This window comes from Podarcis erhardii (genome assembly GCF_964252035.2).
Source record: "Podarcis erhardii genome assembly, chromosome: 13".
Taxonomy (NCBI): Eukaryota; Metazoa; Chordata; class Lepidosauria; order Squamata; family Lacertidae; genus Podarcis; species Podarcis erhardii.
The window spans coordinates 13,576,608-13,603,702 of record NC_138502.1 but is presented as its reverse complement, the minus strand read 5'-3'; the positions used below and the strand labels follow the sequence as shown (position 1 = coordinate 13,603,702).

The window sequence follows — 27,095 nt, the reverse complement described above, 5'->3', positions numbered from 1 at the left end:
CGTCCCTCATTGCGCACCGATCCTGCCAATCAGGCACAGCTGCCATTCAGCGAGCAGCGGGCGGTACGAGAGGCAGCAAGGCGTGCCGGGAGTTGTAGTCGGGGGGGGGGCGCGTGGCGACGTGGTCGTTTTGTTTACGTGTCCATCGCCCTCCAGCCGCCTGCAATCCGGGAAAGTTTATGCCCTGATCCAACTGCTGTTGCGCAATGGCCCTGCATGTTTGCTGTGAACCTGCTAAGTAGGGTTAGGGCAGCAGGGACAGGGCTTAATCTTTAAAAATATATATATATAAGCAGCATAAAAACTGTATAGCCCATCAATCATCATAATTTACTGTATTTTCTCCTTTTCAAAGTATCTGATTCATTTGTAACTGAAAAGCAATAAAATACAAACTATAACCATAGCCCAGATAAAATTAGTCTGGAGCCAAGGCATTAAAAGGCTTAGGAAAATAAGGCTAGTAAGGCTCTCAGTCTAAGTTGCCTTTTTTCCATGCCCCTTCCTGCCTGGATTTCTGCAACACATTTATTGCACATACATTGCTTAAAAGATGCTCCAGAAATTTCCTTTTAATTCAGAGCACAGCTGCAAGATTTGTAATCAGGTAGAATGCTGTTAAGGTGCTACACTCAATATGCCAGCAAATTTGGAAAACTCAGCAGTAGCCAGAGGAATGGAGAAGATCAGTCTACATCCCAATCCCAAAGAAGGGAAGTGCCAAAGAATGCTCCAACTACCGCACAATTGCACTCATTTCACACGCTAGCAAGGTTATGCTTAAAATTCTACAAGGCAGGCTTAAGCAGTATGTGGAACGAGAACTCTCAGAAGTGCAAGCTGGATTTCGAAGGGGCAGAGGTACCAGAGACCAAATTGCAAACATGCGCTGGATTATGGAGAAAGCTAGAGAGTTCCAGAAAGACATCTACTTCTGCTTCATTGACTATGCAAAAGCCTTTGACTGTGTCGACCACAGCAAACTATGGCAAGTTCTTAAAGAAATGGGAGTGCCTGATCACCTCATCTGTCTCCTGAGAAATCTCTATGTGGGACAAGAAGCTACAGTTAGAACTGGATATAGAACAACTGATTGGTTCAAAATTGGGAAAGGAGTACAGCAAGGCTGTATATTGTCTCCTTGCTTATTTAACTTATATGCAGAATTCATCATGCGAAAGGCTGGGCTGGATGAATCCCAAGCCGGAATTAAGATCGCCGGAAGAAATATCAACAACCTCAGATATGCAGATGACACAACCTTGATGGCAGAAAGTGAGGAGGAATTAAAGAACCTTTGAATGAGGGTGAAAGAGGAGAGCGCAAAATATGGTCTGAAGCTCAACATCAAAAAAACAAAGATCATGGCCACTGGTCCCATCACCTCCTGGCAAATAGAAGGGGAAGAAATGGAGGCAGTGAGAGATTTTACTTTCTTGGGCTCCATGATCACTGCAGATGGTGACAGCAGTCACGAAATTAAAAGACGCCTGCTCCTTGGGAGAAAGGCGATGGCAAACCTAGACAGCATCTTAAAAAGCAGAGACATCACCTTACCAACAAAGGTCCGTATAGTTAAAGCCATGGTTTTCCCAGTAGTGATGTATGGAAGTGAGAGCTGGACCATAAAGAAGGCTGATCGCCGAAGAATTGATGCTTTTGAATTATGGTGCTGGAGGAGACTCTTGAGAGTCCCATGGACTGCAAGAAGATCAAACGTATCCATTCTTAAGGAAATCAGCCCTGAGTGCTCACTGGAAGGACAGATCGTGAAGCTGAGGCTCCAGTACTTTGGCCACCTCATGAGAAGAGAAGACTCCCTGGAAAAGACCCTGATGTTGGAAAAGATGGAGGGCACAAGGAGAAGGGGATGACAGAGGACAAGATGGTTGGACAGTGTTCTCGAAGCTACAAACATGAGTCTGACCAAACTGTGGGAGGCAGTGGAAGACAGGAGGGCCTGGCGTGCTCTGGTCCATGGGGTCACGAAGAGTCGGACACGACTAAACGACTAAACAACAACAGAATGAGTATACTGTATCACTTTGAATGGGGCCATGGGGCCCAGAAACAGTCTAGTTGCAAACTTCACTGGCTCCCAGTCTACTTGGGGCTCCAATTCACAGGTTAGATTTTGGCCTTCAAGGATTGGGAGCAGGGAGCCATGAGGATTGTTTGCACCAAATCATCTGGCCAGCCAACTCCCCAAAAAAGTTTTAGAACTAAGGTGAAAACAGCCCCAGAAATAGCTCAGTGAGAGCTGAGCATGTTCCATGGACAGGGGATGCTGATTTTGGGGGGTGGGGGTTACAGAAAATAGGGGGACAGACTGACTGGAATGGAGTATCATAAAAGGGTGCATGGCAGTCCATAGTGTTCAGGAGCAACCCACATTTCAACTTTCTTCCAAGGTCTCTTGTGAAAGAAGTAAACCTGTTCCTACTTTCCAATGTTCTGACTGTGGCAAAAAAAACAGGAGAACAAACACCTGGTACTTATTTCTCAATGATTTTTAAAGATTACATTGTATTTTATTAATATTTAACTTTAAACATATTAGTGCTTAGGTTCTGGCTGCTCTCTCTGTCACACACACCTGTGTGCAACCTCAGGTCCTTTCACCACAAAATGTTTTGGCTACAGACCTGCTTTAATTTAACCCTGAACACTTATGAACATGCACAGAGTTATTTCACCACTCCACAGCCACAGTCAGCTCTTCCCCATCAGTGACAGGAGCAAGGGCTGCCAGACATCTTCAGGCAGGCATTTGCTTTTTAAAATAACTTCTGTATTTGCTATTGGACGGTGTTCTTGAAGCCACAAACATGAGTCTGACCAAACTGCGGGAGGCAGTGGAAGACAGGAGGGCCTGGCGTGCTCTGGTCCATGGGGTCACGAAGAGTCGGACACGACTAAACGACTAAACAACAACAACATTTGCTATTAATTGTTTCCACAGCACTACATACTTGGAAGGTGAACCAGGTCCAAAATATATGTAGCAGAAAGTCTGATAAATTTGTGTGTGTGTGTTTAATACTTTATTATAAAATAGACTGTGCATACGGGAATGTTTCTGTGATTGCCAGCAGCAGCAGCAGCAGCAGCAGCAGCCTCTTACTGCACAAGTTCAGAGAGCCTTTATCTTCTTTGATCGATCACTCATAGCTGAGTAAGATTGTCTTCCATAAACATGGTTTTAACAATGAGTCCGTAAGTGACTGTGGAGGCCAATTCTGGACCCACATGTCCTTCCACAGTGGGGACATTGGTTCCCAGGCAGGAGTTGATCACAGTGTGGATTTGCCAAGCGTGCCTTCCTCTTAGCACGTTTCTCCCTTGCGTTCTGAGTTCGAGTGTCTTCAAAGCCCATGACACCTTTGGTAAAGGCTGTTCTCCAACTGGAGCGCTCGCAGGCCAGTGTTTCCCAGTTGTCGGTGTTTATACTACATTTTTTTAGATTTGCCTTGAGACAGTCTTTAAACCTCTTTTGTTGACCACCAGCATTACGCTTTCCATTTTTAAGTTCAGAATAGAGTAGTTGCTTTGGAAGATGATCATCAGGCATCCACACAACATGACCAGTCCAACGAAGTTGATGTTGAAGAATCATTGCTTCAGCACTGGTGATCAGTGTGGTGTTGGACTAGGATTGCGAAGACTAACCTACCACAGAGAGTTATTGTGTGAATAAGGAGGAGAAACCCACATTTTCTGCCTTGAGCTTCTTAGACAAATGGTGAACAATTGCTTTAACAGCGTTATAGTATCTTATTTTAAAAAGAAACTGATTGCTCCCCCCACACCACTTACAGTTGAAATGTTCCACTGTGTCCGAACCACAGTGGCCTCATCCTTCAAGATTTGCCCATTGGCTGGGACTCCACATTCTCTTAGTTTGCCATCCTCCCAACAACCCTGTGACAAACTCATCATTACTTCCATTGCAGTCCAAAATTTTGCAAGCAGAGGGATATGGACAGGTTACGATAATCATTCTAGGTTTTCCTGTTCCAGAACTGCTTTTTTAACTTGCATAGACCAGTCTAAGGTAAACCTGCATCTTTAAAAGTTGAAACAGCTGCTCCTCTGACTGCATTTATAGGGATGCCATTCCATTTCTATGTCCACATTACTTAAGTGAACATGCAAAATGACCTCAGAGCTCTTTTGTTTTATGAATTGTGACGCCTGAGGTTGATGAGCTGGCAAAGTGCTTGCGTGGTCCGACTGCTCCTTCCAGCTCCACAGGGGACATAACCGAAGGGTTAACAGAAGCTTCCTTCCTTGTGATTCCCAGTAACTGGTATTCAGAGGCATCCCACCTCCCACGGTGGAGGTAGAAATTAAGCCACCATTGCTGGAAGCCGTCTTATTCTCTGTGAATTTGTCTAATATTTCAAAGCCAAGGGACCGATACTGATGAATACGATTCCCCTTAATCAATGGTTCGACAACATGACAACATTGGTGAGCTGCAAATTGTAGGCTAGGCTTTATAAATCAAGAAATAATGTATGAATACATAGAAATATGTATCTCAAAAAGAACAAGCAGGGCAGCCACTATGTTTTCTGAACCAGTTCTGAACAGGGAGACATCTATTATATCTTGTCATACATTTTTCTATGTTGATTTTAAATGCACTTAAGGCTTGCATGTAGGATACAGATGCGAAGCAGATTGTTATACAGTGGTAACTCGGGTTAAGAACTTAATTCGTTTTGGAGGTCTGTTCTTAACCTGAAACTGTTCTTAACCTGAGGCACCACGTTAGCTAATGGGGCCTACTGCTGCCGCCATGCTGCCACCGCACGATTTCTATTCTCAACCTGAAGCAAAGTTCTTAACCCGAGGTACTATTTCTGGGTTAGCGGAGTCTGTAACCTGAAGCGTCTGTAACCTGAAGCGTGTGTAATCTGAGGTATCACTGTACTGGGTACCTGGCAGTGTATAATAGCTCTGCCTGTTTACCCTTAATTTTTTAAAAAAATCCTTAATAATCGATCGGCATATACAAAACAATAATTCCATAACCGAATCAGGCACTTGGGTATCAGATTAAAATGGCGGCAGCTGTTACCTATTATTTCATATTAAATTATTCTTGGATGCTCACCAGCACTTGCTCCTTGGTTATTTTTTTCCAATCCTGAGGGAGATATGCAGGGAGCGCATGATAAGCTTGAGCAAATGCTGGCTGAACTCCTTGAACACAAACTTCCAATAGTCTGAGACTGTGATGCTATCATGAGGCTGGATACGCCAGTTGGGATAATACTGGCAATATTTTTTATATACGGATGCCTGTCTCCACCTGTGTGCCTGTTTCTGAAACTGGCATTTGAGATGACATCAGAGGAGCATAAGGAGTATACAAACTTTCTAGTTTCATGGTTTCTGTACCTCCCTACCCCTTGAGGCCAATGAAGTGATGCAAAATGTTCCTGGTGGGTGCCACCTTCAGCTTCACAGGGGACTTTGCAGAACGGACAATGCTTCCCACAGCCAAACACCCGCTTCAATATTTCATCCTGGGGCTTGAATAGAATGTTTGAAAGTATTATCTCATTCATCTTAAACTTCTCTGAAGGGATTCCTTTCATCATCTCAGGAACATAGGTCTGTACCTCAGCTAAGAAAGGTCCAGCCTCAGTACTATTGTTGAACAAAATGACATACAAAGAGTCCTTGGAAACTGCAAGTTCTTCACTCATCTCATGGCAGCAATGCTCCAAGGATTCAGACAAACTCGTTTGTTTTGCCAAGATCTCCAGAGCCTCTCTTGTTTTCTTTATCACAGAGGATAGGATTCCTCTCTCCAAGTCTACCATGTCCTCCCTGTAATGGTCTAACACAGAGGTCAGCAAACTTTTTCAGCAGGGGGCCGGTCCACTGTCCCTCAGACCTTGTGGGGGGCTGTACTATATTTTGGAAGGGGAAAAAATGAACGAATTCCTATGCCCCACAAATAACCCAGGGATGCATTTTAAATAAAAGCACACTGTCAGGGAACTGACATCGGAGCGAGAGGTGGAGGCAAGGCTCCAAAGCGATGCAGGAGAGGGGACCAGCAGGGGGGAAGGAATTCAGCGTAACACCAGTAGAGAAGGGAGGGAGATGGAGGATTCGGAGAGAGGTCTCCAAGACTCTTCACCCGAGACTAGTGGAGAGAGCACGGGCACGCCTCTGCACACTCCTTCCTTGCGCAGAAGAGTCCCGCGCAGGGAGAGTAGGCGGAGACTTGGCGTCAAACAGCTTCTATGCTGGAAGAGGTTCAAGAAACGCCCACTGACGGATTCTGCAAGCAACTGAACGGCCACGGAGTGAGGGCTGTCAGCCGAGGCATGGTTAGCCAGGCAATCTAGCCAAAAGTAATGGCAACTTACGCACAAGTAACCCCTTATAACCATTACACACACATTCTACTCATGTAAAAACAGCAGGCAGGCCCCACAAATAACCCAGAGGTGCATTTTAAATAAAAGGACAATTCTACTCATGTAAAAACACGCTGATTCCTGGACCGTCTGCGGGCTGGATTTAGAAGGCGGTTGGGCCACATCTGGCCCCTGGGCCTTAGTTTGCCTACCCATGGTCTAATAGGTGTGCCTGTATCCAAGATTTTATTTCACGTTAACTATTGTTATGTCACTGAGCCCAATCACCAGGGTGGCCAGCTCATTATCATGTTTGCAACTGTCCTCCAACTTAGCAAATTCTGCGGTTTTCAAACCTTCTGTGCCAATCACCAGAATGAAATCACAACCAAGTTCTTGCTGAAAATACTCTGTGACTCTAAGGAGTGTCATGAATGCTTCTCATGTACATCACCCGCTGCTGGCTGCAAACTGCAGTCCAAACATGGCATTGAGAAGGGTGGATTTGCCAGTGCTCTGTACAACAAGAACAGTTAGAACTTGCATCCTGAATTTCCCCACAAGCTTAGCATGTCAAACACTTGTTAATAGAGTGAACCCGTTGCTTCCTCTAACAGCATGCTTGAGTGCCAACAACTTTGCAGTCAAAACAGGCCACTGAGAAACAACATCAGGTATCAGCATTTTCAGAGGTAGGGTGGATACAAATAAATGATTTTAAATTTTTTTATTAAAAAAATCAGATTTTTTTTATTTAAATTGGATTTTTAAAATAAAATGCTATTGGACGGGACGGAAAATCTTTCTAAAGATAGTTTTCTATTTAAGTTACATTATAGTCCAAAGGCTATTCATCAGGAAATAAGGAATTATTTTCAGTTTTTCATGTGTGCTAAAACTCAGTCTAAGGTGTTGTTGTTTTTTTTTTTGAAAAAAACACCTGTTTAACCACATCAGTTAATCAGTTAACAAACATGGATACATATGCTATAATGTTATTGTTTTAGTTAAATAAATTGTTAAGGAAATGATTATTTTTCTCCTTCCAACAAAGTACAGCAGAAAAGTTGGCCAAATATAAACAGTTAACTTATTAAACCTCACAATAATTTCATAATTATCTGTCAATGTATTTCTAATAGTATAACCAAATCAGTAATTTTTGATATAACTGTAAAAACAACTCTGAAAATGTAGTGGTTCAAAAATGAAACTTTCATCTGGTTGTAAATATTAAGATTATACCAGCAAGAATGAGTCTTTCTGTAAAAAAAAATTATTTAAATCGTCTTACTGACAAGTGATTTAAATTGTGATTCAAATCAATTTGATTTGATTTAAATCAAATCCACCCTGTTCAGAGGACCCCTAAAGTTTGTGGAAGTGTGTGTGTGAGAGAGTCTGAATAAATTTAAAGAAGAAAAATGCCCCCCCAAAATTATCACAGGCCAATGAGGATTGAGCATGCTCAATAGCCATGGAATATAGGAGAAAATGAAAAAGCAGGTGGGCATGCATTTGTATGTGGGAAAAGGCAAAAGAAGAGAGCAGAAGGCATGTATTCTGCAAGCCAAATAGTTTGGCATATAATTAGTCAAAGGTGGGTTTTGTTTTTTTTTTAAAGAACCCCAGTAAGCACTTGATGCAAGAGGCTGTCCAATGTGGCCAAACTGGATCAGAACCACTGAATTTTGTGCGTAAATCCATTTAAAATGGATTCCTCCTTCATCCCTAGTGGCAGAGTGGACCTGCTGCCTGGCAAAGCACCTGTTTGCCTGCACCTCTACCTGTATACCTGCAAACAAAGCAAAATGGTGGGAGTTTTCAATGCTCTCTCTGCCAGTGGAATCCCAAAACCCAGTTACTGCTGTCCCTGGAACTCACTGTTCAGGAGAAGTGGGATTTTGCCCTTTTGTGGCTCCTTGGCTCCCTCACAAACCCAAGAGTTCTTAACAGCAAAATAAAATGCGGGGGGGGGGGGGTTTGGGGGGGGAAAGAAACATGTCTCCTTTATATAAACAATTATGGGTATCATAATCCTTTCCCCTGAATGAACCACCACAAGCCCCTCAAAGCCAAAAACAATTATTGTGGCACCTTCAAATTTTAAGAGGTGTTTTCTGTTCATGTACACAAGCTTTTTCTTCAATCCACAAAAAATATACCATTTGTCAATTTAAATGTTTGGAAAAGTTTGGACTGTTACTTGACAGGAAGGGTGAAGCCTGAAGCAGCAGCTCACCCCCAACCAAGATGGCTCCCTGAGGTAAAAAACAAGCTGTCCACTTCCATTATTACTATCCTATGAAAAGGCACACAAAAAATGGATGTCTCATTATTTTACTCTTCCCCACAATCCAGAGCTGGTGACTAGAGGTTGACAAGGAGGGAAATATCTGAAGAAAATGGACTGAACTATAAATTACACCAAACATGCTTATAAATACATGTGCTTTAAGACTGCCACTTTTATTTTAAAAGAAGAACAGGCCCAGGGTCCTCCCTGCTGATGTGCTCCTGATTTGGATCTAAGCACCGTACCAGATTCTGCCAAAATTTATTTCCCTACCCTTCCTATTTCCCCACAAGAAGGTGCTGGTTAGTGCAGAAGAGGAGATTTTTTGGGGCGGGAAACCAGCACAAGGCCTTGATTCAGATTGGGAGGGTGGTATAGTGTGGGGGCCCTGTGCCTATTTGCTTTGGGGGGGGGGATATCACAGCTCAATAGGATTTGTAATCTATTATGTTCTGCTCTTGCTTCCTGTGGCGTTTGCCCGTTCGTTTAGAAAATGCTTCAATGAGGGGAGAGATAGGGTTAAAAATATAGACCAATAGGAAAGCCGGAGGCGGAGCCTACCTGTGTATAAAAGGGCTTAGCGCAAGGTTTGAGTTAGTTGTTGGTGGTTGGTTGGGAAAGGCAGTTGGAGAAGCAGTTGGCAGGCAGTTGGAAACAGAGAGACAGTTAGGGCAGTGGGTTCTTGAGTGAGGGGAGGTAGAAGTGATAGAGAGAGGAAAATAAGACTAAGAAAGTAAAGAGTAACAACGTTTGGAATGCCGTAAAAATTTGTTTGTGTCTGAAATAAAACACACTCTTCTTTATTGATTGAGAACCTGACCGAGGCTGAAGTGATTTTACCGGGGAGGACCTGGTTGGTGGCAGCAGATTAGTGGTGTACGGGTCAATAGTCCGTGAGATGACCGGGGGCTCCATACGAATGTCACACTTCCATTCACCATTCACCTGAAGCAAAGACAGTGCTGTCCCCTAAGGTATGGCAAACTGGGGCAATGGCCTCAGGCCCTGTGATCTGGGGGGGGGGGGGCACACAGGCCAGGCAATAGGCATTGCACCACTCAAGGTAGGTGTCATCACCACCACTCCTCCTCTCCTCATTGGGATGTTGGAAAAACTCCTGCAAAAATGGAAACAGTGGAAAAGTCGAAATTAGAAACAGAGCTGTTAGAATCCAAAACTAAGAACTTGTCAAAAATGTATAACTTGCTGCTGAAATGGAATACACAGGATGAAACGGTTAAATCAGCTATGATTAAGTGGGCACAAGATATTGGACATAACATTATGTTTGCTGACTGGGAAAGGTTGTGGACCACCGGTATGAAATTTACGGCGTGTAACGCCTTGAGAGAGAATATTATGAAAATGATCTATAGGTGGTACATGACCCCAGTCAAGCTTGCAAAAATTTACCACTTATCAGATAATAAATGTTGGAAATGTAAAGAAAATGAAGGTACATTCTTTCACCTCTGGTGGACATGCCCAAGGATTAAGGCTTTCTGGGAAATGATATATAATGAAATGAAAAAGGTATTTAAATATACCTTCTTGAAGAAACCAGAGGCCTTTCTCCTGGGTATGGTTAGCCATGTGGTGTTAAAGAAGGATAGAACTTTTTTAATGTATGCTACAACAGCAGCAAGGATACTTATTGCAAAGTATTGGAAGACACCAGATCTACCCACTCTGGAAGAATGGCAGATGAAGATGACAGACTACATGGGACTGGCAGAGATGACCGGCAGAATCCAAGACCAGGAGAAAGAGACAGTGGAAGAAGACTGGAAGAAATTTAAAGGCTATCTTGACAAATATTATAAAATTAATGAAGGCTAGAAATGACATGGGTTTAAAAATTATGTGGTTTTCAGGGGCGCTGATTATGGAAAAAGAACAGAATTATTAAAAGCTATGGGAAATAAGGGAATGGATTTGCTGATTAGATAATGAAATTAGAATACAGAAGGGGGAGGTATGAGGAGGTGGGGGAAACTAGGTTTAAGAAAATAAGGATTGAAATTATACTTGTTTCTTTTTGTTTTTTGTGTATGTGTATGTTTTTTATGGTTGTTTGTTTTTCTATGTCTTTATTGGAAACTTTAATAAATATTATTTAAAAAACAAAAAAACAAAAATGGAAACAGGCGTGGAAATTGCTGGTGTTCACAAATTTGTCCCATGTCCAGGACAAAGATCAATCTAGTGAATAAGATAGCTACTTGCTGTTGTTGATACAGAATAGATTACCCACCCCCATTGACATTGTTTCCTTTGTATTGAAGTAGAAAGGGTGGAACAGCGAAACAACAATATTGTTTGCAAAATTAATTATGTAAGTTACATAATTTTGCCACAGCAGAGAACAAGACAAACAACATAGGCTTGGGCAGAAGACAACTTGCACATGAACAGAAGCAGTGCAGCATGGGACACACACACACACACACGTGTGCAATGGGAAAGGATGCCTAAGACTCTTGCAGCAAAAAGGGGGGGAATTTGAGCTTCCTTAAGCACCTAGCCTACAAGAGATAATGACTGCCTTTACTCATGTCTCATGAGCTACTGTATCCAGTCAGAACATGAAAATATGCTGTCCTCAGCAGCTTAATTGAGAAAGAAGCTCCTTCCTCTGTATCCAGCATGAAAACACTTGGTCAAACATGCAGCTTGCCTGGGACTAAGATAAGATGCTCTCCTTATGGGAGCCAGGGGGTCAGGGAAAAGGCTTGTTTAGCAATATTAATATTTACAAGATTAAGTAAGCACACGTCTTGTTTGCACCGTCAGTGACAGCCTGTTTAAAGAGCCAAGCCAAAAACCAATTATACTCCCTGACATTCCAGCTTGGCTCCTTCTACTGACCTGTTTAAAACCTTATCTTTTCACTCTGTCATGCTCAAACCCATCTCCCTGCTGTTATGAGAATTTTAAGGTCATATATATATAATAAAAATTCATAAATGTACCATTGTCTGGAGCAGCACAGGAAAACCTTCCTGAAACCATTTTGACTCCCTGAAACCATTTTGACTCCCAAACTGACCAAATGTTTTCTCTGCAAGGAGGGAGGGGGTGGGGAAACTTCCCTATTGTCTCAGGAAGTGGGTGATCACCATTTCAGAGGAATGGGCAGACTACCAGGAGAGACAATCAGATAAGGCATTATCAGAAAATCAGCCAAACAGGACAAACAACAGCACTCAAATTTCTGTTGTAGACCGCCTTTTCGGTGATGTAGGTATGATGTTTGTGGGGGTGGTCTTGAGTTCCAGGGCAGGGAATTTAAAATATCTATATAAGGGCAGGCACACTGTTGTTCTAGGTCCTCCTCCTTTCCTGCATGTGAGGGGAGCACCCTGTTGCAACAGATCAATAAAGATCAGGCTTACTAGCTGCTTTGCTTCTCAATATTCTCTGGTTGGCCTGTTATTTTCTCCTACCAATAGGGAACCCACGTAAGGACTCTATATGGGCTCTTGGATACTCCATAAGGGAAGAAGGGCAGATTTTGTTTACAACACTGCTCTGCCTTTTCCCTTCACCCCCCCATTCCTTTGCATGTCCACTTATAACTAGATCCCAGCGCACAGATCATTCAGAATCCCAATTTCTTGAGATAAAAGGAAGATGGGAGCAGTTGCTTAACCACAGGAAACTCTTATGCAAATTCAGGCCACTGGCCCACCAAGCTCAGTGCTGTTTCTGGTGACTGACAGCCTCTCTCCAGGATTTTGGACAAGCGACCTTCCCATCCCTACCCGGAGGTTGAATCTGGGACCTTGTGCAAGCAAAGCACCTCATCCACCACTGAGCTGTGGTGATTCCCCCAAAGGGGAAGTAAACAGACCCCTCCCAAGTCTGGATATTCTTGTATGCAAATGTCCCACTCACTAGGGACATTTTGCCCACTTCCTGTAAGCCTAGATTTTGGAGGGATGAATTTACTCCCACTGCTCCTGCTTGTAAATTCTCCCCTGTAAGTATGCCCCATATGAGGGAAACACAAGCAGCATTCAGGCATTTTGAGAGAGGATTGATCTGCACAGACAAGTTCTGCCCTGAACATCTTCATTAACTGTAGTCTCAGACCTTCATGCACTGGGCAGATGTTATGAAGAGGTATTTTCCATGCATTCACCTGAATGCACTAAGAACCCACCTTCAGATTTTCCTGTTCTGGGGTCTTTATCCCTGCTGTATGAAGGTGCAAACAGGGCTATGGGGGGGATAGGAATACAGTGGTATCTTGGGTTGAGAACTTAATTCATTCTGGAGGTCCATTCTTAACCTGAAACTGTTCTTAACCTGAGGTACCACTTTAGCTAATGGGGCCTCCTGCTGCCGCCATGCCGCTGCCATGCGATTTCTGTTCTCATCCTGAAGCAAAGTTCTTAACCCGAGGTACTATTTCTGGGTTAGCGGAGTCTGTAACCTGAAGCGTCTGTAACCTGAGGTACCACTGTATCTAGTTATACCCATAGAATCTAAGCATGAGGACATGGGCTGGGCCCCCATCTTGTAAAACAGATGGATCTAGTTTGCTTCGGGGCATTAGAAATCTAGCTTGCACAGGGGCATTAGAAATAATGATTATTTCCCCAGGCAATTTCACTCAGCATGTTCCTTCTTAAGGGGAAAAGTAATCTTTCAAATAAAGATCGTGCAAGTAGTACAGAAACAATGCACTTACTCCAGAACAACCCCTGCAGAGATGGGTAACACTGCTTGCCTTTGTTCATAGGAAAGTAGTTTATTCTGAAGCAACTGCAGTATGGAGGAAGTGGGCAGAGAGACATTTTTCTCCCTCTCTTGTAAGGCTAAAAAGCCTGGAGTCCTCCAGTACAGGAGAGTGAGGAGGACTGACAAATGGAAGTATGTTTTCATACAGCACACAGTTAAAAAGTGTTGTGTATTGAGTCAAAGGATTTTATATCTGTATTATTATTGTCTGTATTTGCATTAGGGTAAAGTAACTGCCTTTTGGTTCCAGAGGGTACAGCTACTATTGGTTCATTTAAGCTGCTGTATTTGGATCCTCTGTCTTATTGGTTTCCTCCAAAAGGCAGGACTGTGATTGCCTGATATTGTTCCCTCCAAAATGTATCCTTTCTAGCTAGTTCCCTGTTCCTATAAATGTAGCTCTCCCCTCCTCAGGTCTCAGTCTTGTTTTGTTGCTTTAATAAAGAAGTGTTACTAGAGAACTGTCTCCAGCATATTATGTCAAGAGAGCTGAAATCACAAACCCCACGTCAAAACAAAAACAATGGAATGTGCTACCACCAGATATAATGGCCACCAATTTATATGGCTTTTACTGGGGATTAGATATTTGTGATGATAAAGCATTGAAAGGCTACTAAATCCTCATTGCTATATGCTACCACCAGGTTCAGAAGAACCAGTGCCAGATTTACGTATAAGCTGAACAAGCCATAGCTTAGGGCCCCACTCTTTTGGGGGCCCCCAAAAAAATTAAAGGGAAAAAAAACTGGGTGTACATTTCCAAAATATAAGATAAAAAACAAATAAAATAAAACCTACATACAGCAACAGTGGCAAATGGCTTTAGATACCTATTAGGTCCATAAATTACCATATAGCATATATTCAACACAAAATGTGACAATTTGTTGTTGACAAAGGACAGCTAGACATATAAAGGGCCCCATTACCTTCAGTAGCTTAGGGCCTCATCAAACCTAAATCCGGTCCTGAGAAGAACTATGCCTCTGAGTAGCTGTTGCTGGGGGAACATGATCAGGAGAGTCCTATTGCACCGATATCCTGCTCAAGGGCTTCCTAAAGCCGTCTCCTTTGGCCACTTGTGGGGAAACGGGATGCTGGACAAAGTATGCCTTTGGTCTAATCTGCCAGGGTTCTTCTTATGTTCTTAACCTTGTTTCCAGAGAATTCCTTACCATTCAAAATGCCTTGCTCCATCTTTGTCACTTCCATATCAAGATCTTGCTCACTCGATATATTTGACGATTCTGTATGTAAACACAGAAACAAAAGACTGTTAAGTAGAAAATAAGTATCCCTCATTCTTCCAAGCCACATTCAGGATAAGGGACGGATTACACGCCTGAAGAAATTAGTGCGTCTGTGTTTGAATATCAGTGACACTCTCCCTTCCCCAACCAGAATGTGATATTCCAGAATGTGCTAAGAGGGGAAGGTTCAGTTGGGGAATGTTTAACTATTGAGCTACTGTGAGGAAAGCAAAATATATGTATTGATAGAAAGGAACCTTGGGGTTTAGGCTTTGTTTTTCAGGATAGTTGGAGAGGTAGAAAAAGCAGATGGGCAAAAGCTTAAGCAGGCCCTAGGGTAATGAGGAGCTCCGCATCATTCATCACAAAGCATGTTTAGAAACTGAGAGGTGTGTGAGAGCCAGTGTGGTGTAGTGGTTAAGAGCGGTAGTCTCGTAATCTGGTGAACCGGGTTCGCGTCTCCGCTCCTCCACATGCAGCTGCTGGGTGACCTTGGGCCAGTCACACTTCTCTGAAGTCTCTCAGCCCCACTCACCTCACAGAGTGTTTGTTGTGGGGGAGGAAGGGAAAGGAGAATGTTAGCCGCTTTGAGACTCCTTAAAGGGAGCTAAAGGCGGGATATCAAATCCAAACTCCTCCTCCTCCTCCTCTTCTTCTTCTTCTTCTTCTTCTTCTTCTTCTTCTTCTTCTTCTTTTTCATAGGATGAATCAGAATAAATGCTGTTCCTTATTGCACTATAAACCAGTATTGTATGTGGACCAAATGGTCTGAGAAGCTTCAGTATTTTTGTTTTAATTGATGTTCCTAGACCTCAAGGCTTCTGAGAAGAATGAAGGCAGTGTTGTGGCTTATATTTAGACACTGCAAAGGGTTACAAACAGTTCTGGAACATCAGTAAAGAGCAAGGACTCATCCACACATCCTTTTGTCCTGCTGCTCCCCCCCCCCCCCGGAAAACAGCTCTTTAGTGCTCAGTCAGAGCAAACGACAATTGGAGTTTTCTCTGGGTTGATGTTTGCTCTGAGTTAGCACTTACTGGCAGTTTTTTTTCCTGAGAAAGGAGTGGCACAAGGGTGAAATTGCTCAGACCTGTGCCTAGAAACTGCAGGTCAAGTGGAAAATCACTTGGACCGATGCTTTCTAGGCACAGGTCAAGCGGAAGTGTAGACCTAACCCTTAATTAGCATTTGTCAATAGATACTGATACACTATAGGACATACCTTCTGAGTCTTTGCTGCCACTCAGCATAGAAAACAGCACATTGAATGGAATTCCTGGCCCATTCTTTTCCAAAGGGTCTGGGGAACAACTTATCTGTGGGTTTGGGTATGCTGTAGGAGAAGAGCAAGCTAACAGAAAGACCTTCAGAATTAACAACTATAGAATTTTACGGCTCAGGCTCCTATGCAGTTGTTCATCCTCTCAAGGTTGAAAAGAGCGCTCACTCACTCACTCACTCACTCACTCACTGTCTCTCTCCCTGTTCCTCACAAGCATGTGAGCACACAAACACACACAATTTGGGTTTCCTCTGGACTTACGCTTGCTCTGATTTAACACTAAAGAGCAGGGCTTCTTGGGGAAAGGAGTGGGGCATGGAGAAACCACCCGGATCCGTGCTTTCTCTGCACAGGACAAGCGTGGACAACCCTAAGCGAAGAAGTCCCATATCATGCTACCTTTTTTGGTTGCCCTCTTCTGAACATTTTCTAAATCTACAGTACCCTTTTTGAGGCAGGGCAACCAAACTGTACACACTATTCCTGATGTGGTCATATACTAGATTTGTATGATGGCATACGGTTCGATTCTATTTTCAGTTTATTTCCTAATCTTCCTTGGCAGGGAATATGCCTTTTCCACTGCTTCTCCACAGTCAGTTGATGTCTTCATTGAGTTATCTACTACCACAGTTCACACCTCATTAGCATATTTGTGAAATTAAGATGCACGCAAGGCTGATTCCAAAATGCACTCCAACTCCCACTGGCTAATGGTGAGGGGGTAATAGGAATTGTATCCCAGAAACATATTGAAGAGTACAGGTTCCCATCCTTGAGCTAGCACATTGGTGAGCAGAATTTATTTATTTTTTTTACACTCTCCTCTCCAGCAGAACCAGCTCAATTCAGCCTTCATCATAACATTAAGACATAAAATGTTGAGAATAAGGCAGAGAGGGGCATTTCTCTTTGCTTCTTCCCACATCATCATGATCTCTCCCAGGGAATCTTGGTTGGCTTTCCCTGGGGCCAAATCAGGGAAGGGCCAAATTAAGTAGTCCAAAGTTGTTGCTGAAAGAGGGGAAGTGGGAAAGGTAGAGGATGCCCCTGGACTTGCAGATATTTTGGCGCTTCCCTGAATGTCGATGAATAAGTTGCAATAAAGGAAGTTCCATATTCTGTCATCAATGACAAAAAGCAGGGAAAGCTGAAAACAACAGTTTGGAACAAAAAAAAATGGTCTAAAAGTGAAAATAAGAAAATTTATCTTAAGCAATTCAGTATTATGCAAAAGAGAAAAAACCCCAAAGATGACAAATTGGGTCCATTGTTCAAAATGATGACATTTCAGAGGAAAGAATATCACAAATATTTCATCAGTGGGAACTAGAAATGCAAGTGTTGCTCAAATTTATCAAGGGGAAGTTGGTTCCACTGGGTCATTGTAACACACACTGGAGAGGTCAGATCCTCTCTGCTTTTTTTAAACATCCCAAAGTATGCTTAACCCTGGAAGTGCATGATGAAATTGAATTTGCTCACCTTCCTCTCTCTTGTCATCTCTTCTTCTGTCAGTATTTAGTTTATAAACTCCTTAGGACAGAAAGCTGACTTTTCTACTTACATTAGTATGGAAATATCTAATTCATAGGACTGTATAAAATATTATTAATTTCCTTAAGTATATTCACTCCAGAAGCAGCAGCAAGAGCCCCCCATGTAATCACTCTGCTCTGGGTTGTTGTTTTTTTGCGAGGTGGGGGGGACGCTCAATGTTTATTGCTTTTTAAAAAGAAGATTCTAGACCTCATGGCAGAGATGAATTTCTTACATCTGTTTTTCAAGCTCTCTGAAAACAAACCACCCAAAATCAACTAGCCAGGTTCAATGTTGTCATTTCATTTTGTCATTTCTTCTGGGTGTTAAGCTTCCTGGGATGAACAAGCATGAATTCATTCCCTGGCATAACTGTAGTTCAGTGTTCATTTTCCATCTCAGTTTTCTGTTCTGAACAAAGTTGCCTCCTCCCTGATCATATGAATGAACTAATAACTACAGTGGTACCTCAGGTTAAGTACTTAATTCGTTCCGGAGGTCCGTTCTTAACCTGAAACTGATCTTAACCTGAAGCACCACTTTAGCTAATGGGGCCTCCCGCTTCCGCTGCACTGCCACTGCACAATTTCTGTTCTCATCCTGAAGCAAAGTTTTTAACCCGAGGTACTATTTCTGGGTTAGCGGAGTCTGTAACCTGAAGTGTATGTAACCTGAAGCGTATGTAACCTGAGGTACCACTGTATGCAAGGACTGAAATTACTACACACTCAAGAAATGACTAAAAATAAATTGAACTGAATGAAAAAAAATAAAAATATATAGAAGATGGCACTTCAAATTTGGAGCGAGCCAGACATGCAAGTTCAGATGAAGGCACATGAGGGCAGCGGGGAATAATGCTCTTGCATTGGGACCCTGATCAGTGGCTTCCTTGCCAGCAGTAGGAGACATGTTGGTCCCACTATTCCATATTTGTAAATAATATCACTGACACCACAAGTCTCCTGTGCAACATGCTTACTCACCCAAAAGAAACAACATGCAGCAGTGCTGCTATGGGGGTGATGGGGAATGGAGTGCTGAGCAATACTTTCACATTGCACGCAAAATAGGAAGCATATTTGTGTCACTGGGTTCAAAATGGAAAATTTCTGCTTGTGCTGCTGCTTCTTGCCGTGCTGAGTCACCAGAAAGAAAGGAAAACAGCTGCCCTGGAGAAATCAAAACGCAGAGGAACTAGATTAAATTACCCAATGCTACCAGCCCAAGGGGTATATGAGATTTTGGGAAACTTGTTCCTAGTGCTTACGTACACCAGACACACCTCGCTCCCATTTCCTCCAGAATCTCCAGGGTCGGATAGGGTGGGTCACAGGTTCCCCCAACTCTAAAATCTGCTGCTTGCCTTAAAGCATGCATAGGCAAACTAAGGCCCCGGGGGCTGGATCCAGCCCAATCGCCTTCTAAATCCAGCCGGCGGACGGTCTGGGAATCAGCATGTTTTTACATGAGTAGAATGTGCCCTTTTATTTAAAATGCATCTCTGGGTTATTTGTGGGGCGCAGGAATTCATTCATCCCCCCCAATATAGTCCAGCTCCCCACAAGGTCTGAGGAACAGTGGACCAGCCCCCTGCTGAAAAAGTTTGCTGACCCTTGCAAGACAGGAAAGTGCTGCAAATTCCTTGTTTTGTTCATTCATTTATCTGCAAATGAAGCCTCTAAGCAGTTTACAAAGACTAAAAAGCATACATTAAGACCGTCAATAAAAATCAATGTTAAGGACAGGTTGATAAAAAGCAAAATGAATAAAACAACAACAGTTAAAAAGTATATTTTTCAAGCAAAAATTATGAATTAATATGCACATCACGTTTGGGTCCCAGGACTCAAGCACACCTTTGGCCCAAAGGCCGTTCCCTCCAATTCTGGATGCATGAAGACTGATTGCAATTCCTCAACGGCCCTTTTTCTGCTAATGCCCAGGCCACACTCTGCCTTCTTGCTCCCTCCCTCAAGTGTGGCCTGGCTGAGTTTTTCTCCTGGGGCTGAGCCTGGCTCAGATTAAGCATGACTGCACCTAAATGCTGAACTCACCAGGTACTAGTAAGATACCATCTCTTGGTCTCAGTTACCCTGTCTTTGAAATGGGGATAATAGTGGCCTACACTCATAGGTGTGTTGCAAGGATAGCTTTTACAAGGTCATAAAACAGTGTGGAGTTAAGGTGCAGCACTCGTAATTAATAGTTATTATAATAATCAGGTGGTATAAGCAAAGCCACAGGCATCCTGCAGAAAACCTTGGCACTGAATTTTTCATTTTCACCGTACAGGAGACAGACAGATTGGGCAACTCAAACCATCCAGGTTCTGTTAAAGCAGAGTTGGAGAACCACCTTCCTGCATGCCATTTTAGGCTTAGACACATGCCCCAATTTGACTTGTGAGACCATTTGCCCCAAACCACACCCACTTCCCCCCAGATGAGACATCAGGAGTGGGCAGGTAGAGAAGAGATCTGACTGCAAAAAAACCACGGTGAGGGGGAAGCTTAAAGCATGTTCCTGATCTTTCCTTGCCAAGGGATATTTGTGGTCACCACCAATCAGCTGATCATCAATGATAGCAAGGCTGTGGGATCAGCTGTGCTATGGAATTTGCCATAACTCTGTAGCACAACCAATCCTTGCTGAAAGCAAGGCATGAGATCAGCATCTATCACCTGCTTGGTAGATGCTGCACTTAAGCTCAAGCCATACGACAAAGGGGGGGGGGGGAATGAGGCACCTGATGCCGTGATGATGTCAGGTGATTGACAGGTGGCTAGCCCCACCCACCTGTCAAAGTCCCCCGCTTGGGCAAGGAAACCTGCTGGCTAGAAAATGTTCACTAACCCTGAGTGGATGTGGAGCTTTGTGAAGGACACACTGAACCAGGAGATCTGCAGAACCAAATTCCAGAAAACTGAGAGTGTTGCTGAGCATTTACTCGCCGCTTGCTGGAGGCCGTAAGTCCAGAGGCAAATCTGGAAAGAAGCTCCTTATGCCTTCCAAGAACTGCTGGCAACTCTGCTCCCCTTTGATATGGATCTTCACTAGGAGTTTTCATACCTTCTCCTTCTCCTTCGGGTTTTGCATCTTATCCAGAGCTTCATAATCCCTCTTGAAGATCAAGTTCTGGGAGGCCTCATCAACTAAGATTATATCAGGTGCTCTTTGAAGGAAGCCGATGAGTTTCCCACCGGATTGTCTCAAAGGCCATGGGTGGAGGCACTGCTGGCTGCCCTGGAGAAGAAACAGGCATGTTGCTATTAGTCTGCTTTGGCACCTCTCGCCCGTTTTCTCCTGAGAAACCCTAATGTGCAACATCAAGATATTGTAAACCACTCAGTGGTCCTCGGATGAAGGGTGGTATAGAAATTTAATAAATAAAATAAGATAAATAAACACCAGTTTCCTGTATGAGCAGGAGCATAATTCCAAGTATTGGTGTTGATCTTTAAAGCCCTAAACTGCCTCGGCCCAGTATACCTGAAGGAGCATCTTTACCCCCATCATTCAGCCCGCACACTGAGGTCCGGCTCTGAGGGCCTTCTGGCAGTTCCCTCCCTGCAAGAAGTGAGGTTACAGGGAACCAGGCAGAGGGCCTTCTTGGTAGTGGCGCCCGCCCTGTGGAACGTCCTCCCGTAAAGGAAATAAACAACTATCTGACTTTTAGAAGACATCTGAAGGCAACCCTGTTTAGGGAAGTTTTTAATGTTTGATGTTTTATCGTGTTTTTAATATTCTGTTGGGAGCCGCCCAGAGTGGTTGGGGAAACCCAGCCAGATGGGTGGGGTATAAATAATAATGTATTATTATTATTATTATTATTATTATTATTATTATTATTATTAATACAGTGGTACCTCGGGTTACATATGCTTCAGGTTACATACACTTCAGGTTACAGACTCCGCTAACCCAGAAATAGTACCTCGGGTTAAGAACTTTGCTTCAGGATGAGAACAGAAATCGTGCTCTGGCAATGCAGTGGCAGCAGGAGGCCCCATTAGCTAGAGTGGTGCTTCAGGTTAAGAACAGTTTCAGGTTAAGAATGGACCTCCGGAACGAATTAAGTACTTAACCTGAGGTACCACTGTACCTCTTCTCAGATGGGTGCTTGAAGGGAAATGGATGTAAAAATCAGAGAGTGGATGCTTCCTGGCATTGCTTCAGAACCATTGATTCAGTTATATGTCAACCTAATAAATTAGGAGGTGATGATAAATCTTCACAATCTGTAACATGGGCCAGACGTGGCTGCCAACTCCCATTCCTTTATCTCCTGATCTGAAGATGAAGCACTCCACCTGCTCTTTAAACACCTGGCTCTTAAAGAACAAGCAGAGGGCTTTATCTCCTCCCTTTAACGGCAGGTACCCTAGATCAGAGATAAAGCCCCCTGCCTGCTCTTTTAAAGACAGCATTTCCAAGCACCACCGAAATGGTGCTTGCCAAAATTGTGTGCGAGTGAGAGCGCTGAGTCTGCGTGTCTGTTATGCGCCTGTTGTAGGTGTGGCGAGTGTTCGTGTATAAACATATGCGTTGGCTGTACTCACTGCTACTGGCGCATGAATCATGGATGTGTGGCTGCCCCCATCACAACATTCCTGGACTAAAAAAGGTTAGCCCCCCCCCCCCCCCCCGTGATCTGTAAGATCAAGAAACTAAGATTTATTTAACTGGACAACCATTCTACAAATTCTGCACTACTATCCACAAGTGTGGCTGTTCTATATAGCTCCTTTCCAGGACTTCTTAGGGTTTTGACCAGGGGTCAGCAAACTTTTTCAGCAAGAGGCTGGTCCACTGTCCCTCTGACCTTGTGGGGGGCCGGACTATATTTTGAAGCGGGAAAAAATGAACGAATTCCTATGCCCCACAAATAACCCAAAGATGCATTTTAAATAAAAGGACACATTCTACTCATGTAAAAACACGCTGATTCCCAGACCGTCCACGGGCTGGATTTAGAAGGCGATTGGGCTGGATCCAGCCCCTGGGCCTTAGTTTGCCTACCCATGGTTTTGACCATCAAGGTGTTTGACCCAAGGGAAAAATGCTTGGTAACCAGGAATAGCAGGTGCCTGCATGGATGGTGCAATATTGGGGAAAAGCTTTCTCAGGCAAAGCAGCACAAAACATGGAGTTACCACTCCCCCACAGTGGTCCTGTGTTTTGCACAACAGGCAGAAATTCAACAAGTCAGCTTTACCTGCTTGTTTTTGGCCAAGCACAGAACTTCTCTCCAGAAAAAGTAGCAGCAACTCAGCTCTGTATTACATGATCCAATCTACTTGCAGCAGCTCAGATTGTATTGTGAGGGACAGGTCTTGCCATGAACAATGAATGTATCAGAGAGAAGAACAATACAGAGAGAGAGAAAGAGGCAGGCAAGGGAGTGGACAGGAGAGCAGAGCAGGTTTTGCTTTGCACATTGGTGGCTTCCATCTGTTCTTCCTTCTCTTACAAAGAAGCCCGCAGCCAGTGCGCTAGGGCTGGGGAAACAAACTGTGGCATTCCAGGTGCTGTTGACCATTGGTTGGACCTGGCAGAGGCTGGGGGGAGTTGTGGTCCACCAGCAATATCTGGAGGGCCACAGGTTCCCCATCTCTATGGCTGGCAGACACTCCTTCACAAGAGCAGTGGTTCTGTTTATTCCATTCCTCTCCCTTGGAGAAGGAAGGAACTAATATGGAGATGGGGACAGAGAAAGATTAATAGTTGCGAGAGGCAGCGTGCGTTGATGGGGGTGTGTGTGTTTTGGAATTCACTAGCCAAACCGTGGGCTGCTGCTGCTGCTAGTTTGTTATATAAGAAGATTCTGTTTTGTGATTGCCTTGGCAATTATCTTCCTGGCGATAATGAAGAACCACCTCTGTGGCTTGAGGGGAAGGTAGGGGCCACCTGTCACTGTACCTGTGAGTCCTTGAGAAGCTTCTAGAACCACTTGCCAGCCTGTTATTCTGTCTCTGCCACGGCCAGTTAGCTGGAAGGGATCCTCTGAAGGAAATAAAGCACATACCTAAATTCTGTGTGTGTATAGCTCGTTCACATGATCCAAAAACAAATAATTGTTGTTTTAGCTCCGTAAACATTTCCGCCCTTTCCTTCACAAGTAAGCTAGCTTACCTCAAGCTAACTCATTGCTGCTCATACCTTTAACAAATAAGGACTGTTTTATGTCTGTAAACATTGTGTTTCCCCGAAGGAAGCCAACTTCTGTGCTGACATGGCTCCTCATATATACCTTAAAAAGCTGCATGAACAGCAGGAAATCTAGGGAATGAATCTGTGTGCAAGGAAAAGCTTCATCTACTGAATTTCTGCATGTGAAAGGTAAAGGGACCCCTGACCATTAGGTCCAGTCGTGGCCGACTCTGGGGTTGCGGCGCTCATCTCACTTTATTGGCCGAGGGAGCCGGCATACAGCTTCCGGGTAATGTGGCCAGCATGACTAAGCCGCTTCTGGCGAACCAGAGCAGCGCACAGAAACGCCGTTTAACTTCCCACTGGAGTGGTACCTATTTATCTACTTGCACTTTGACGTGCTTTCGAACTACTAGGTTGGCAGGAGCAGGGACTGAGCAACGGGAGCTCACCCCGTCGCGGGGATTCGAACCGCCGACCTTCTGATCGGCAAGTCCTAGGCTCTGTGGTTTAACCCACAGCGCCACCCGTGTCCCCTTTTCTGCATGTTACACAGCCATTATTGGAGGCACAGGAGCTTTGCAAAAAAGAAAGAAAGTTGGCAGCCCCTAGGGATACAGAGCAGCACATTTAAAACCCAAGACTTCCCCAAAGAATTCTGAGGTCTGTAGTCCCCCCCCCCCCCAGAGCTACCATTTCTAGCACCATTAAACTGCTTCCCAGGATTCTTTGGGGGAAGTCACATGCATCAATTGTATATTGAATATACTTTAAATGTATGCTGGGAATACCAGTTGCACATAAGGGGGAAAACGCTTAACATAAGAAATTAAGCACCAGCTACAGCTAGATGCTACACAGAAGATATTAAGAATAAGGCTACTGACACCCTTACAGGTCTATCTCCTTCTCTCCCCGACTCTCCTCTTTGAAGCATATTCTGTTCTGCAGTGTAACACCAGGGTCCTACAGCAAAGGGCCCAATCTTACTTTCTGTGTCAAGAATGCAAATCTGTTCCCACCCAAGGACACACATTCGTATTCAACATGATCTTTGTAAACATTAGACAGTCTCAAGCCTCTAGTCCTCTTGGTTGCAGAAAATAAAAGGAGCTGTCCAAACAGCTGCGGAAATACGTCTATACTTTTTACACACATACCTGCTTTCAAAAACTACTCATGAAAAGACTACCCCACCCATTTATTATTTGAACTCTCAAAAGGAAATACTGCAGGAAGGAAAGAAGGAGGTTTTGGGTGGGTGGGTGCTTGCGTGTGCAATATTAGGAGCTTGTTTGAGAATACCCCACCACGCCATTAACAACACCCAAACCTTTGTAGCCTTGCTCCACCCTATTCCCTGGAAGTTAGCAAGAACTTACCCAGCTCTCTTCTACAGAAAGAAAAAGGAAAGCCAGAAACCTAGACCTTTTTTGAACTAGGCTCCACAGGTCTGCCACATTTTAGAGAAATGACTACCCACGTCCAAAAGTCCTTTGGCCTAATATATGACCCTTTAACAGAGGGTAAAGGTAAAGGGAGCCCTGACCATTAGGTCCAGTCATGGCCGACTCTGGGGTTGCAGCGCTCATCTCGCTTTATTGGCCGAGGGAGCCGGTATACAGCTTCCGCGTCATGTGGCCAGCATGACTAAGCCGCTTCTGGCGAACCAGAGCAGCGCACGGAAACGCTGTTTACCTTCCTGCAGGAGCGATACCTATTTATCTACTTGCACTTTGACGTGCTTTCGAACTGCTAGGTTGGCAGGAATAGGGACTGAGCAATGGGAGGTCACCCCATTGTGGGGATTCGAATCGCCGACCTTCTGATCGGCAAGTCCTAAGCTCTGTGGTTTAACCCACAGTGCCACCCGCGTCTCTAACAGAGGGTAAATAAGCTCTGTTTTCAGCAAGTAAGACTTTTCACAGCATGGAGATAAATGTGACCACCTGCAACTTGCTGTCACTCAAACTGTGATGAAGAGGCTCTCTTTTAGAAGGTAGTCTCAGTCACGTCAATCAGTTGCACCTCCCCTTTTGTCATTCCCTGGTCTTGATTGGACCCAGCAATCCCTCAAATAAAACATAAAGGATTTGGATGTTGCCCCTTAATAACCAGATGCTTTGCAACAACAGTGTTGGGCAAAAGATTCCTGTACGGCAGGAGGTTCGACAAGGTGATTCTTGTGGTCCCTTTCAACTCTACAATTTTGTGGTGGCCACCCCGTCTCAAAACAAATATTGTAAAAGGTCAGGGCATAGAAAAATAGCAATTGACAATGACAAGGGGGTGAGAGCTCTTTGCCTAGGAGGAGAGATGGGGAAGTTTGGAGGCTGTTTAGTTTAGGGGGGGAGAGATGAGTAAGGGATGGATAAAATTATAAACCTCTGATTTCACACCCACACACACCCTACTCTCTGCATGCTGCCTCTCATGCAGCCCCATGTGGTGGAATCAAGTGCATTTATCACATATTGCATCTGCACATGAACAACAAAAATGGCACCCCTGGCTTTATTCATTTATGTTTCTGGCTCTGCATCTAACACTTCTAGTAGCAGAACTAAAATTGTGGGTGGAGCTATATGATTCTGTCTGGGTGGACACCGAAGGACACACTGGACTGTATTGATCCACAACACCCAAGCCAGATTATCCTGGATCACCAAGACGGACCTGCAGTTACTTCTAGCACATGGGGCTATCCTAAGATCTGATTATGGGAGCACACCCTATGGTTGCCTAGCAACTATGACAGGCTTCACACGCACACAACCCCGCCCATCAATCTCCTGGAGTGTAATGACATTATTACCCTGAGATGAAGCTTGATAGACAGCCCCCAAACTGGAATCTCTCATTGTCAAAGGCTGGACCTGAGCATCCTCTGTTTGATCTCAGTATCCCTCCATCAGCAGTAAATGGGAACTAGGGCTGGGCAATAATCTGGTTTTCAACCTTGCAAAAAATCACTGCTAGACATTGCGATGTACGTCATGATGTCTGAAATTGTGATCGTGATGTGTGAAATAAGGATGGAATTAGGTAGAGATGAACACGGAACACGCAGATTTAGTTGATCTAGTTGGGAACTTCAGCTTTCCCCAAAGGCCACCAGAAATGGAGGCATAGGAAGCTGCCATGCAAAGTCAGACATACAATCCATCTAGCTCAGTACGGCCTGCTCTGACTGGCAGTGGCTCACCTGAGTTTCAGGCTGGGAGGGCATTCCCAGCCCCTGCCTAGAGATGCCAGGACTCAAACCTGGGACCTTCTGCCTGCTGAGGGTCAATCTCTCCGTTTCATATCTCAGCTGCATGGTGATCTCTGGCTTTGGCGTTCGGCTGCTCTTGCCTCATGCTGTATGCGTCGAATTCCCAGGGGCTCTGCAAGCCAAGGCAGGCATTTTCCTCGTCTCCTTTGCCCCTGGGGAACAATTCACA

At 44.2% G+C, this 27,095-nt stretch overlaps 1 protein-coding gene across 4 annotated transcripts; it reads right to left on the bottom strand.

Moving 5' to 3' along the window:
* Position 1: 1 nt before the first annotated feature.
* On the bottom strand, positions 2-27,095 carry LOC309326503 (uncharacterized protein). 4 transcript variants are annotated; one of them, XR_014150307.1, is made up of 6 exons: positions 26,858-27,095; positions 23,422-23,503; positions 18,486-20,745; positions 15,901-16,029; positions 14,604-14,675; positions 4,436-5,537 (listed from the first exon to the last, which is right to left on the bottom strand). XR_014150307.1 is itself a non-coding variant. In XM_081835310.1 (5 exons), exons 1-5 carry the CDS (start codon positions 26,969-26,971, stop codon positions 47-49), a joined length of 582 nt encoding a protein of 193 aa, XP_081691436.1. In that variant the 5' UTR covers positions 26,972-27,095; the 3' UTR covers positions 2-46. The 4 variants fall into 4 exon arrangements, 3 of the variants coding, with proteins under 3 accessions (XP_081691436.1, XP_081691437.1, XP_081691438.1); XM_081835310.1 differs by lacking the exons at positions 4,436-5,537; positions 18,486-20,745 and adding an exon at positions 2-231; XM_081835311.1 differs by lacking the exons at positions 4,436-5,537; positions 18,486-20,745 and adding an exon at positions 2-231 and having other exon boundaries at positions 15,901-16,011.

Bases quoted from the DNA above. Each gene is read 5' to 3' on its own strand.
- LOC309326503 (XM_081835310.1), bottom strand. From the start codon at position 26,971: ATGCAGCTGAGATATGAAACGGAGAGATTGACCCTCAGCAGGCAGAAG. The intron at 16,030-23,421 runs GTACAGTGACAG...TCTTTCTGTTAG, and splicing joins AGCTTCTCAAGGACTCACAG to CTTGCTCTTCTCCTACAGCA. The intron at 14,676-15,900 runs GTATGTCCTATA...GTTTACATACAG, and splicing joins TGGCAGCAAAGACTCAGAAG to AATCGTCAAATATATCGAGT.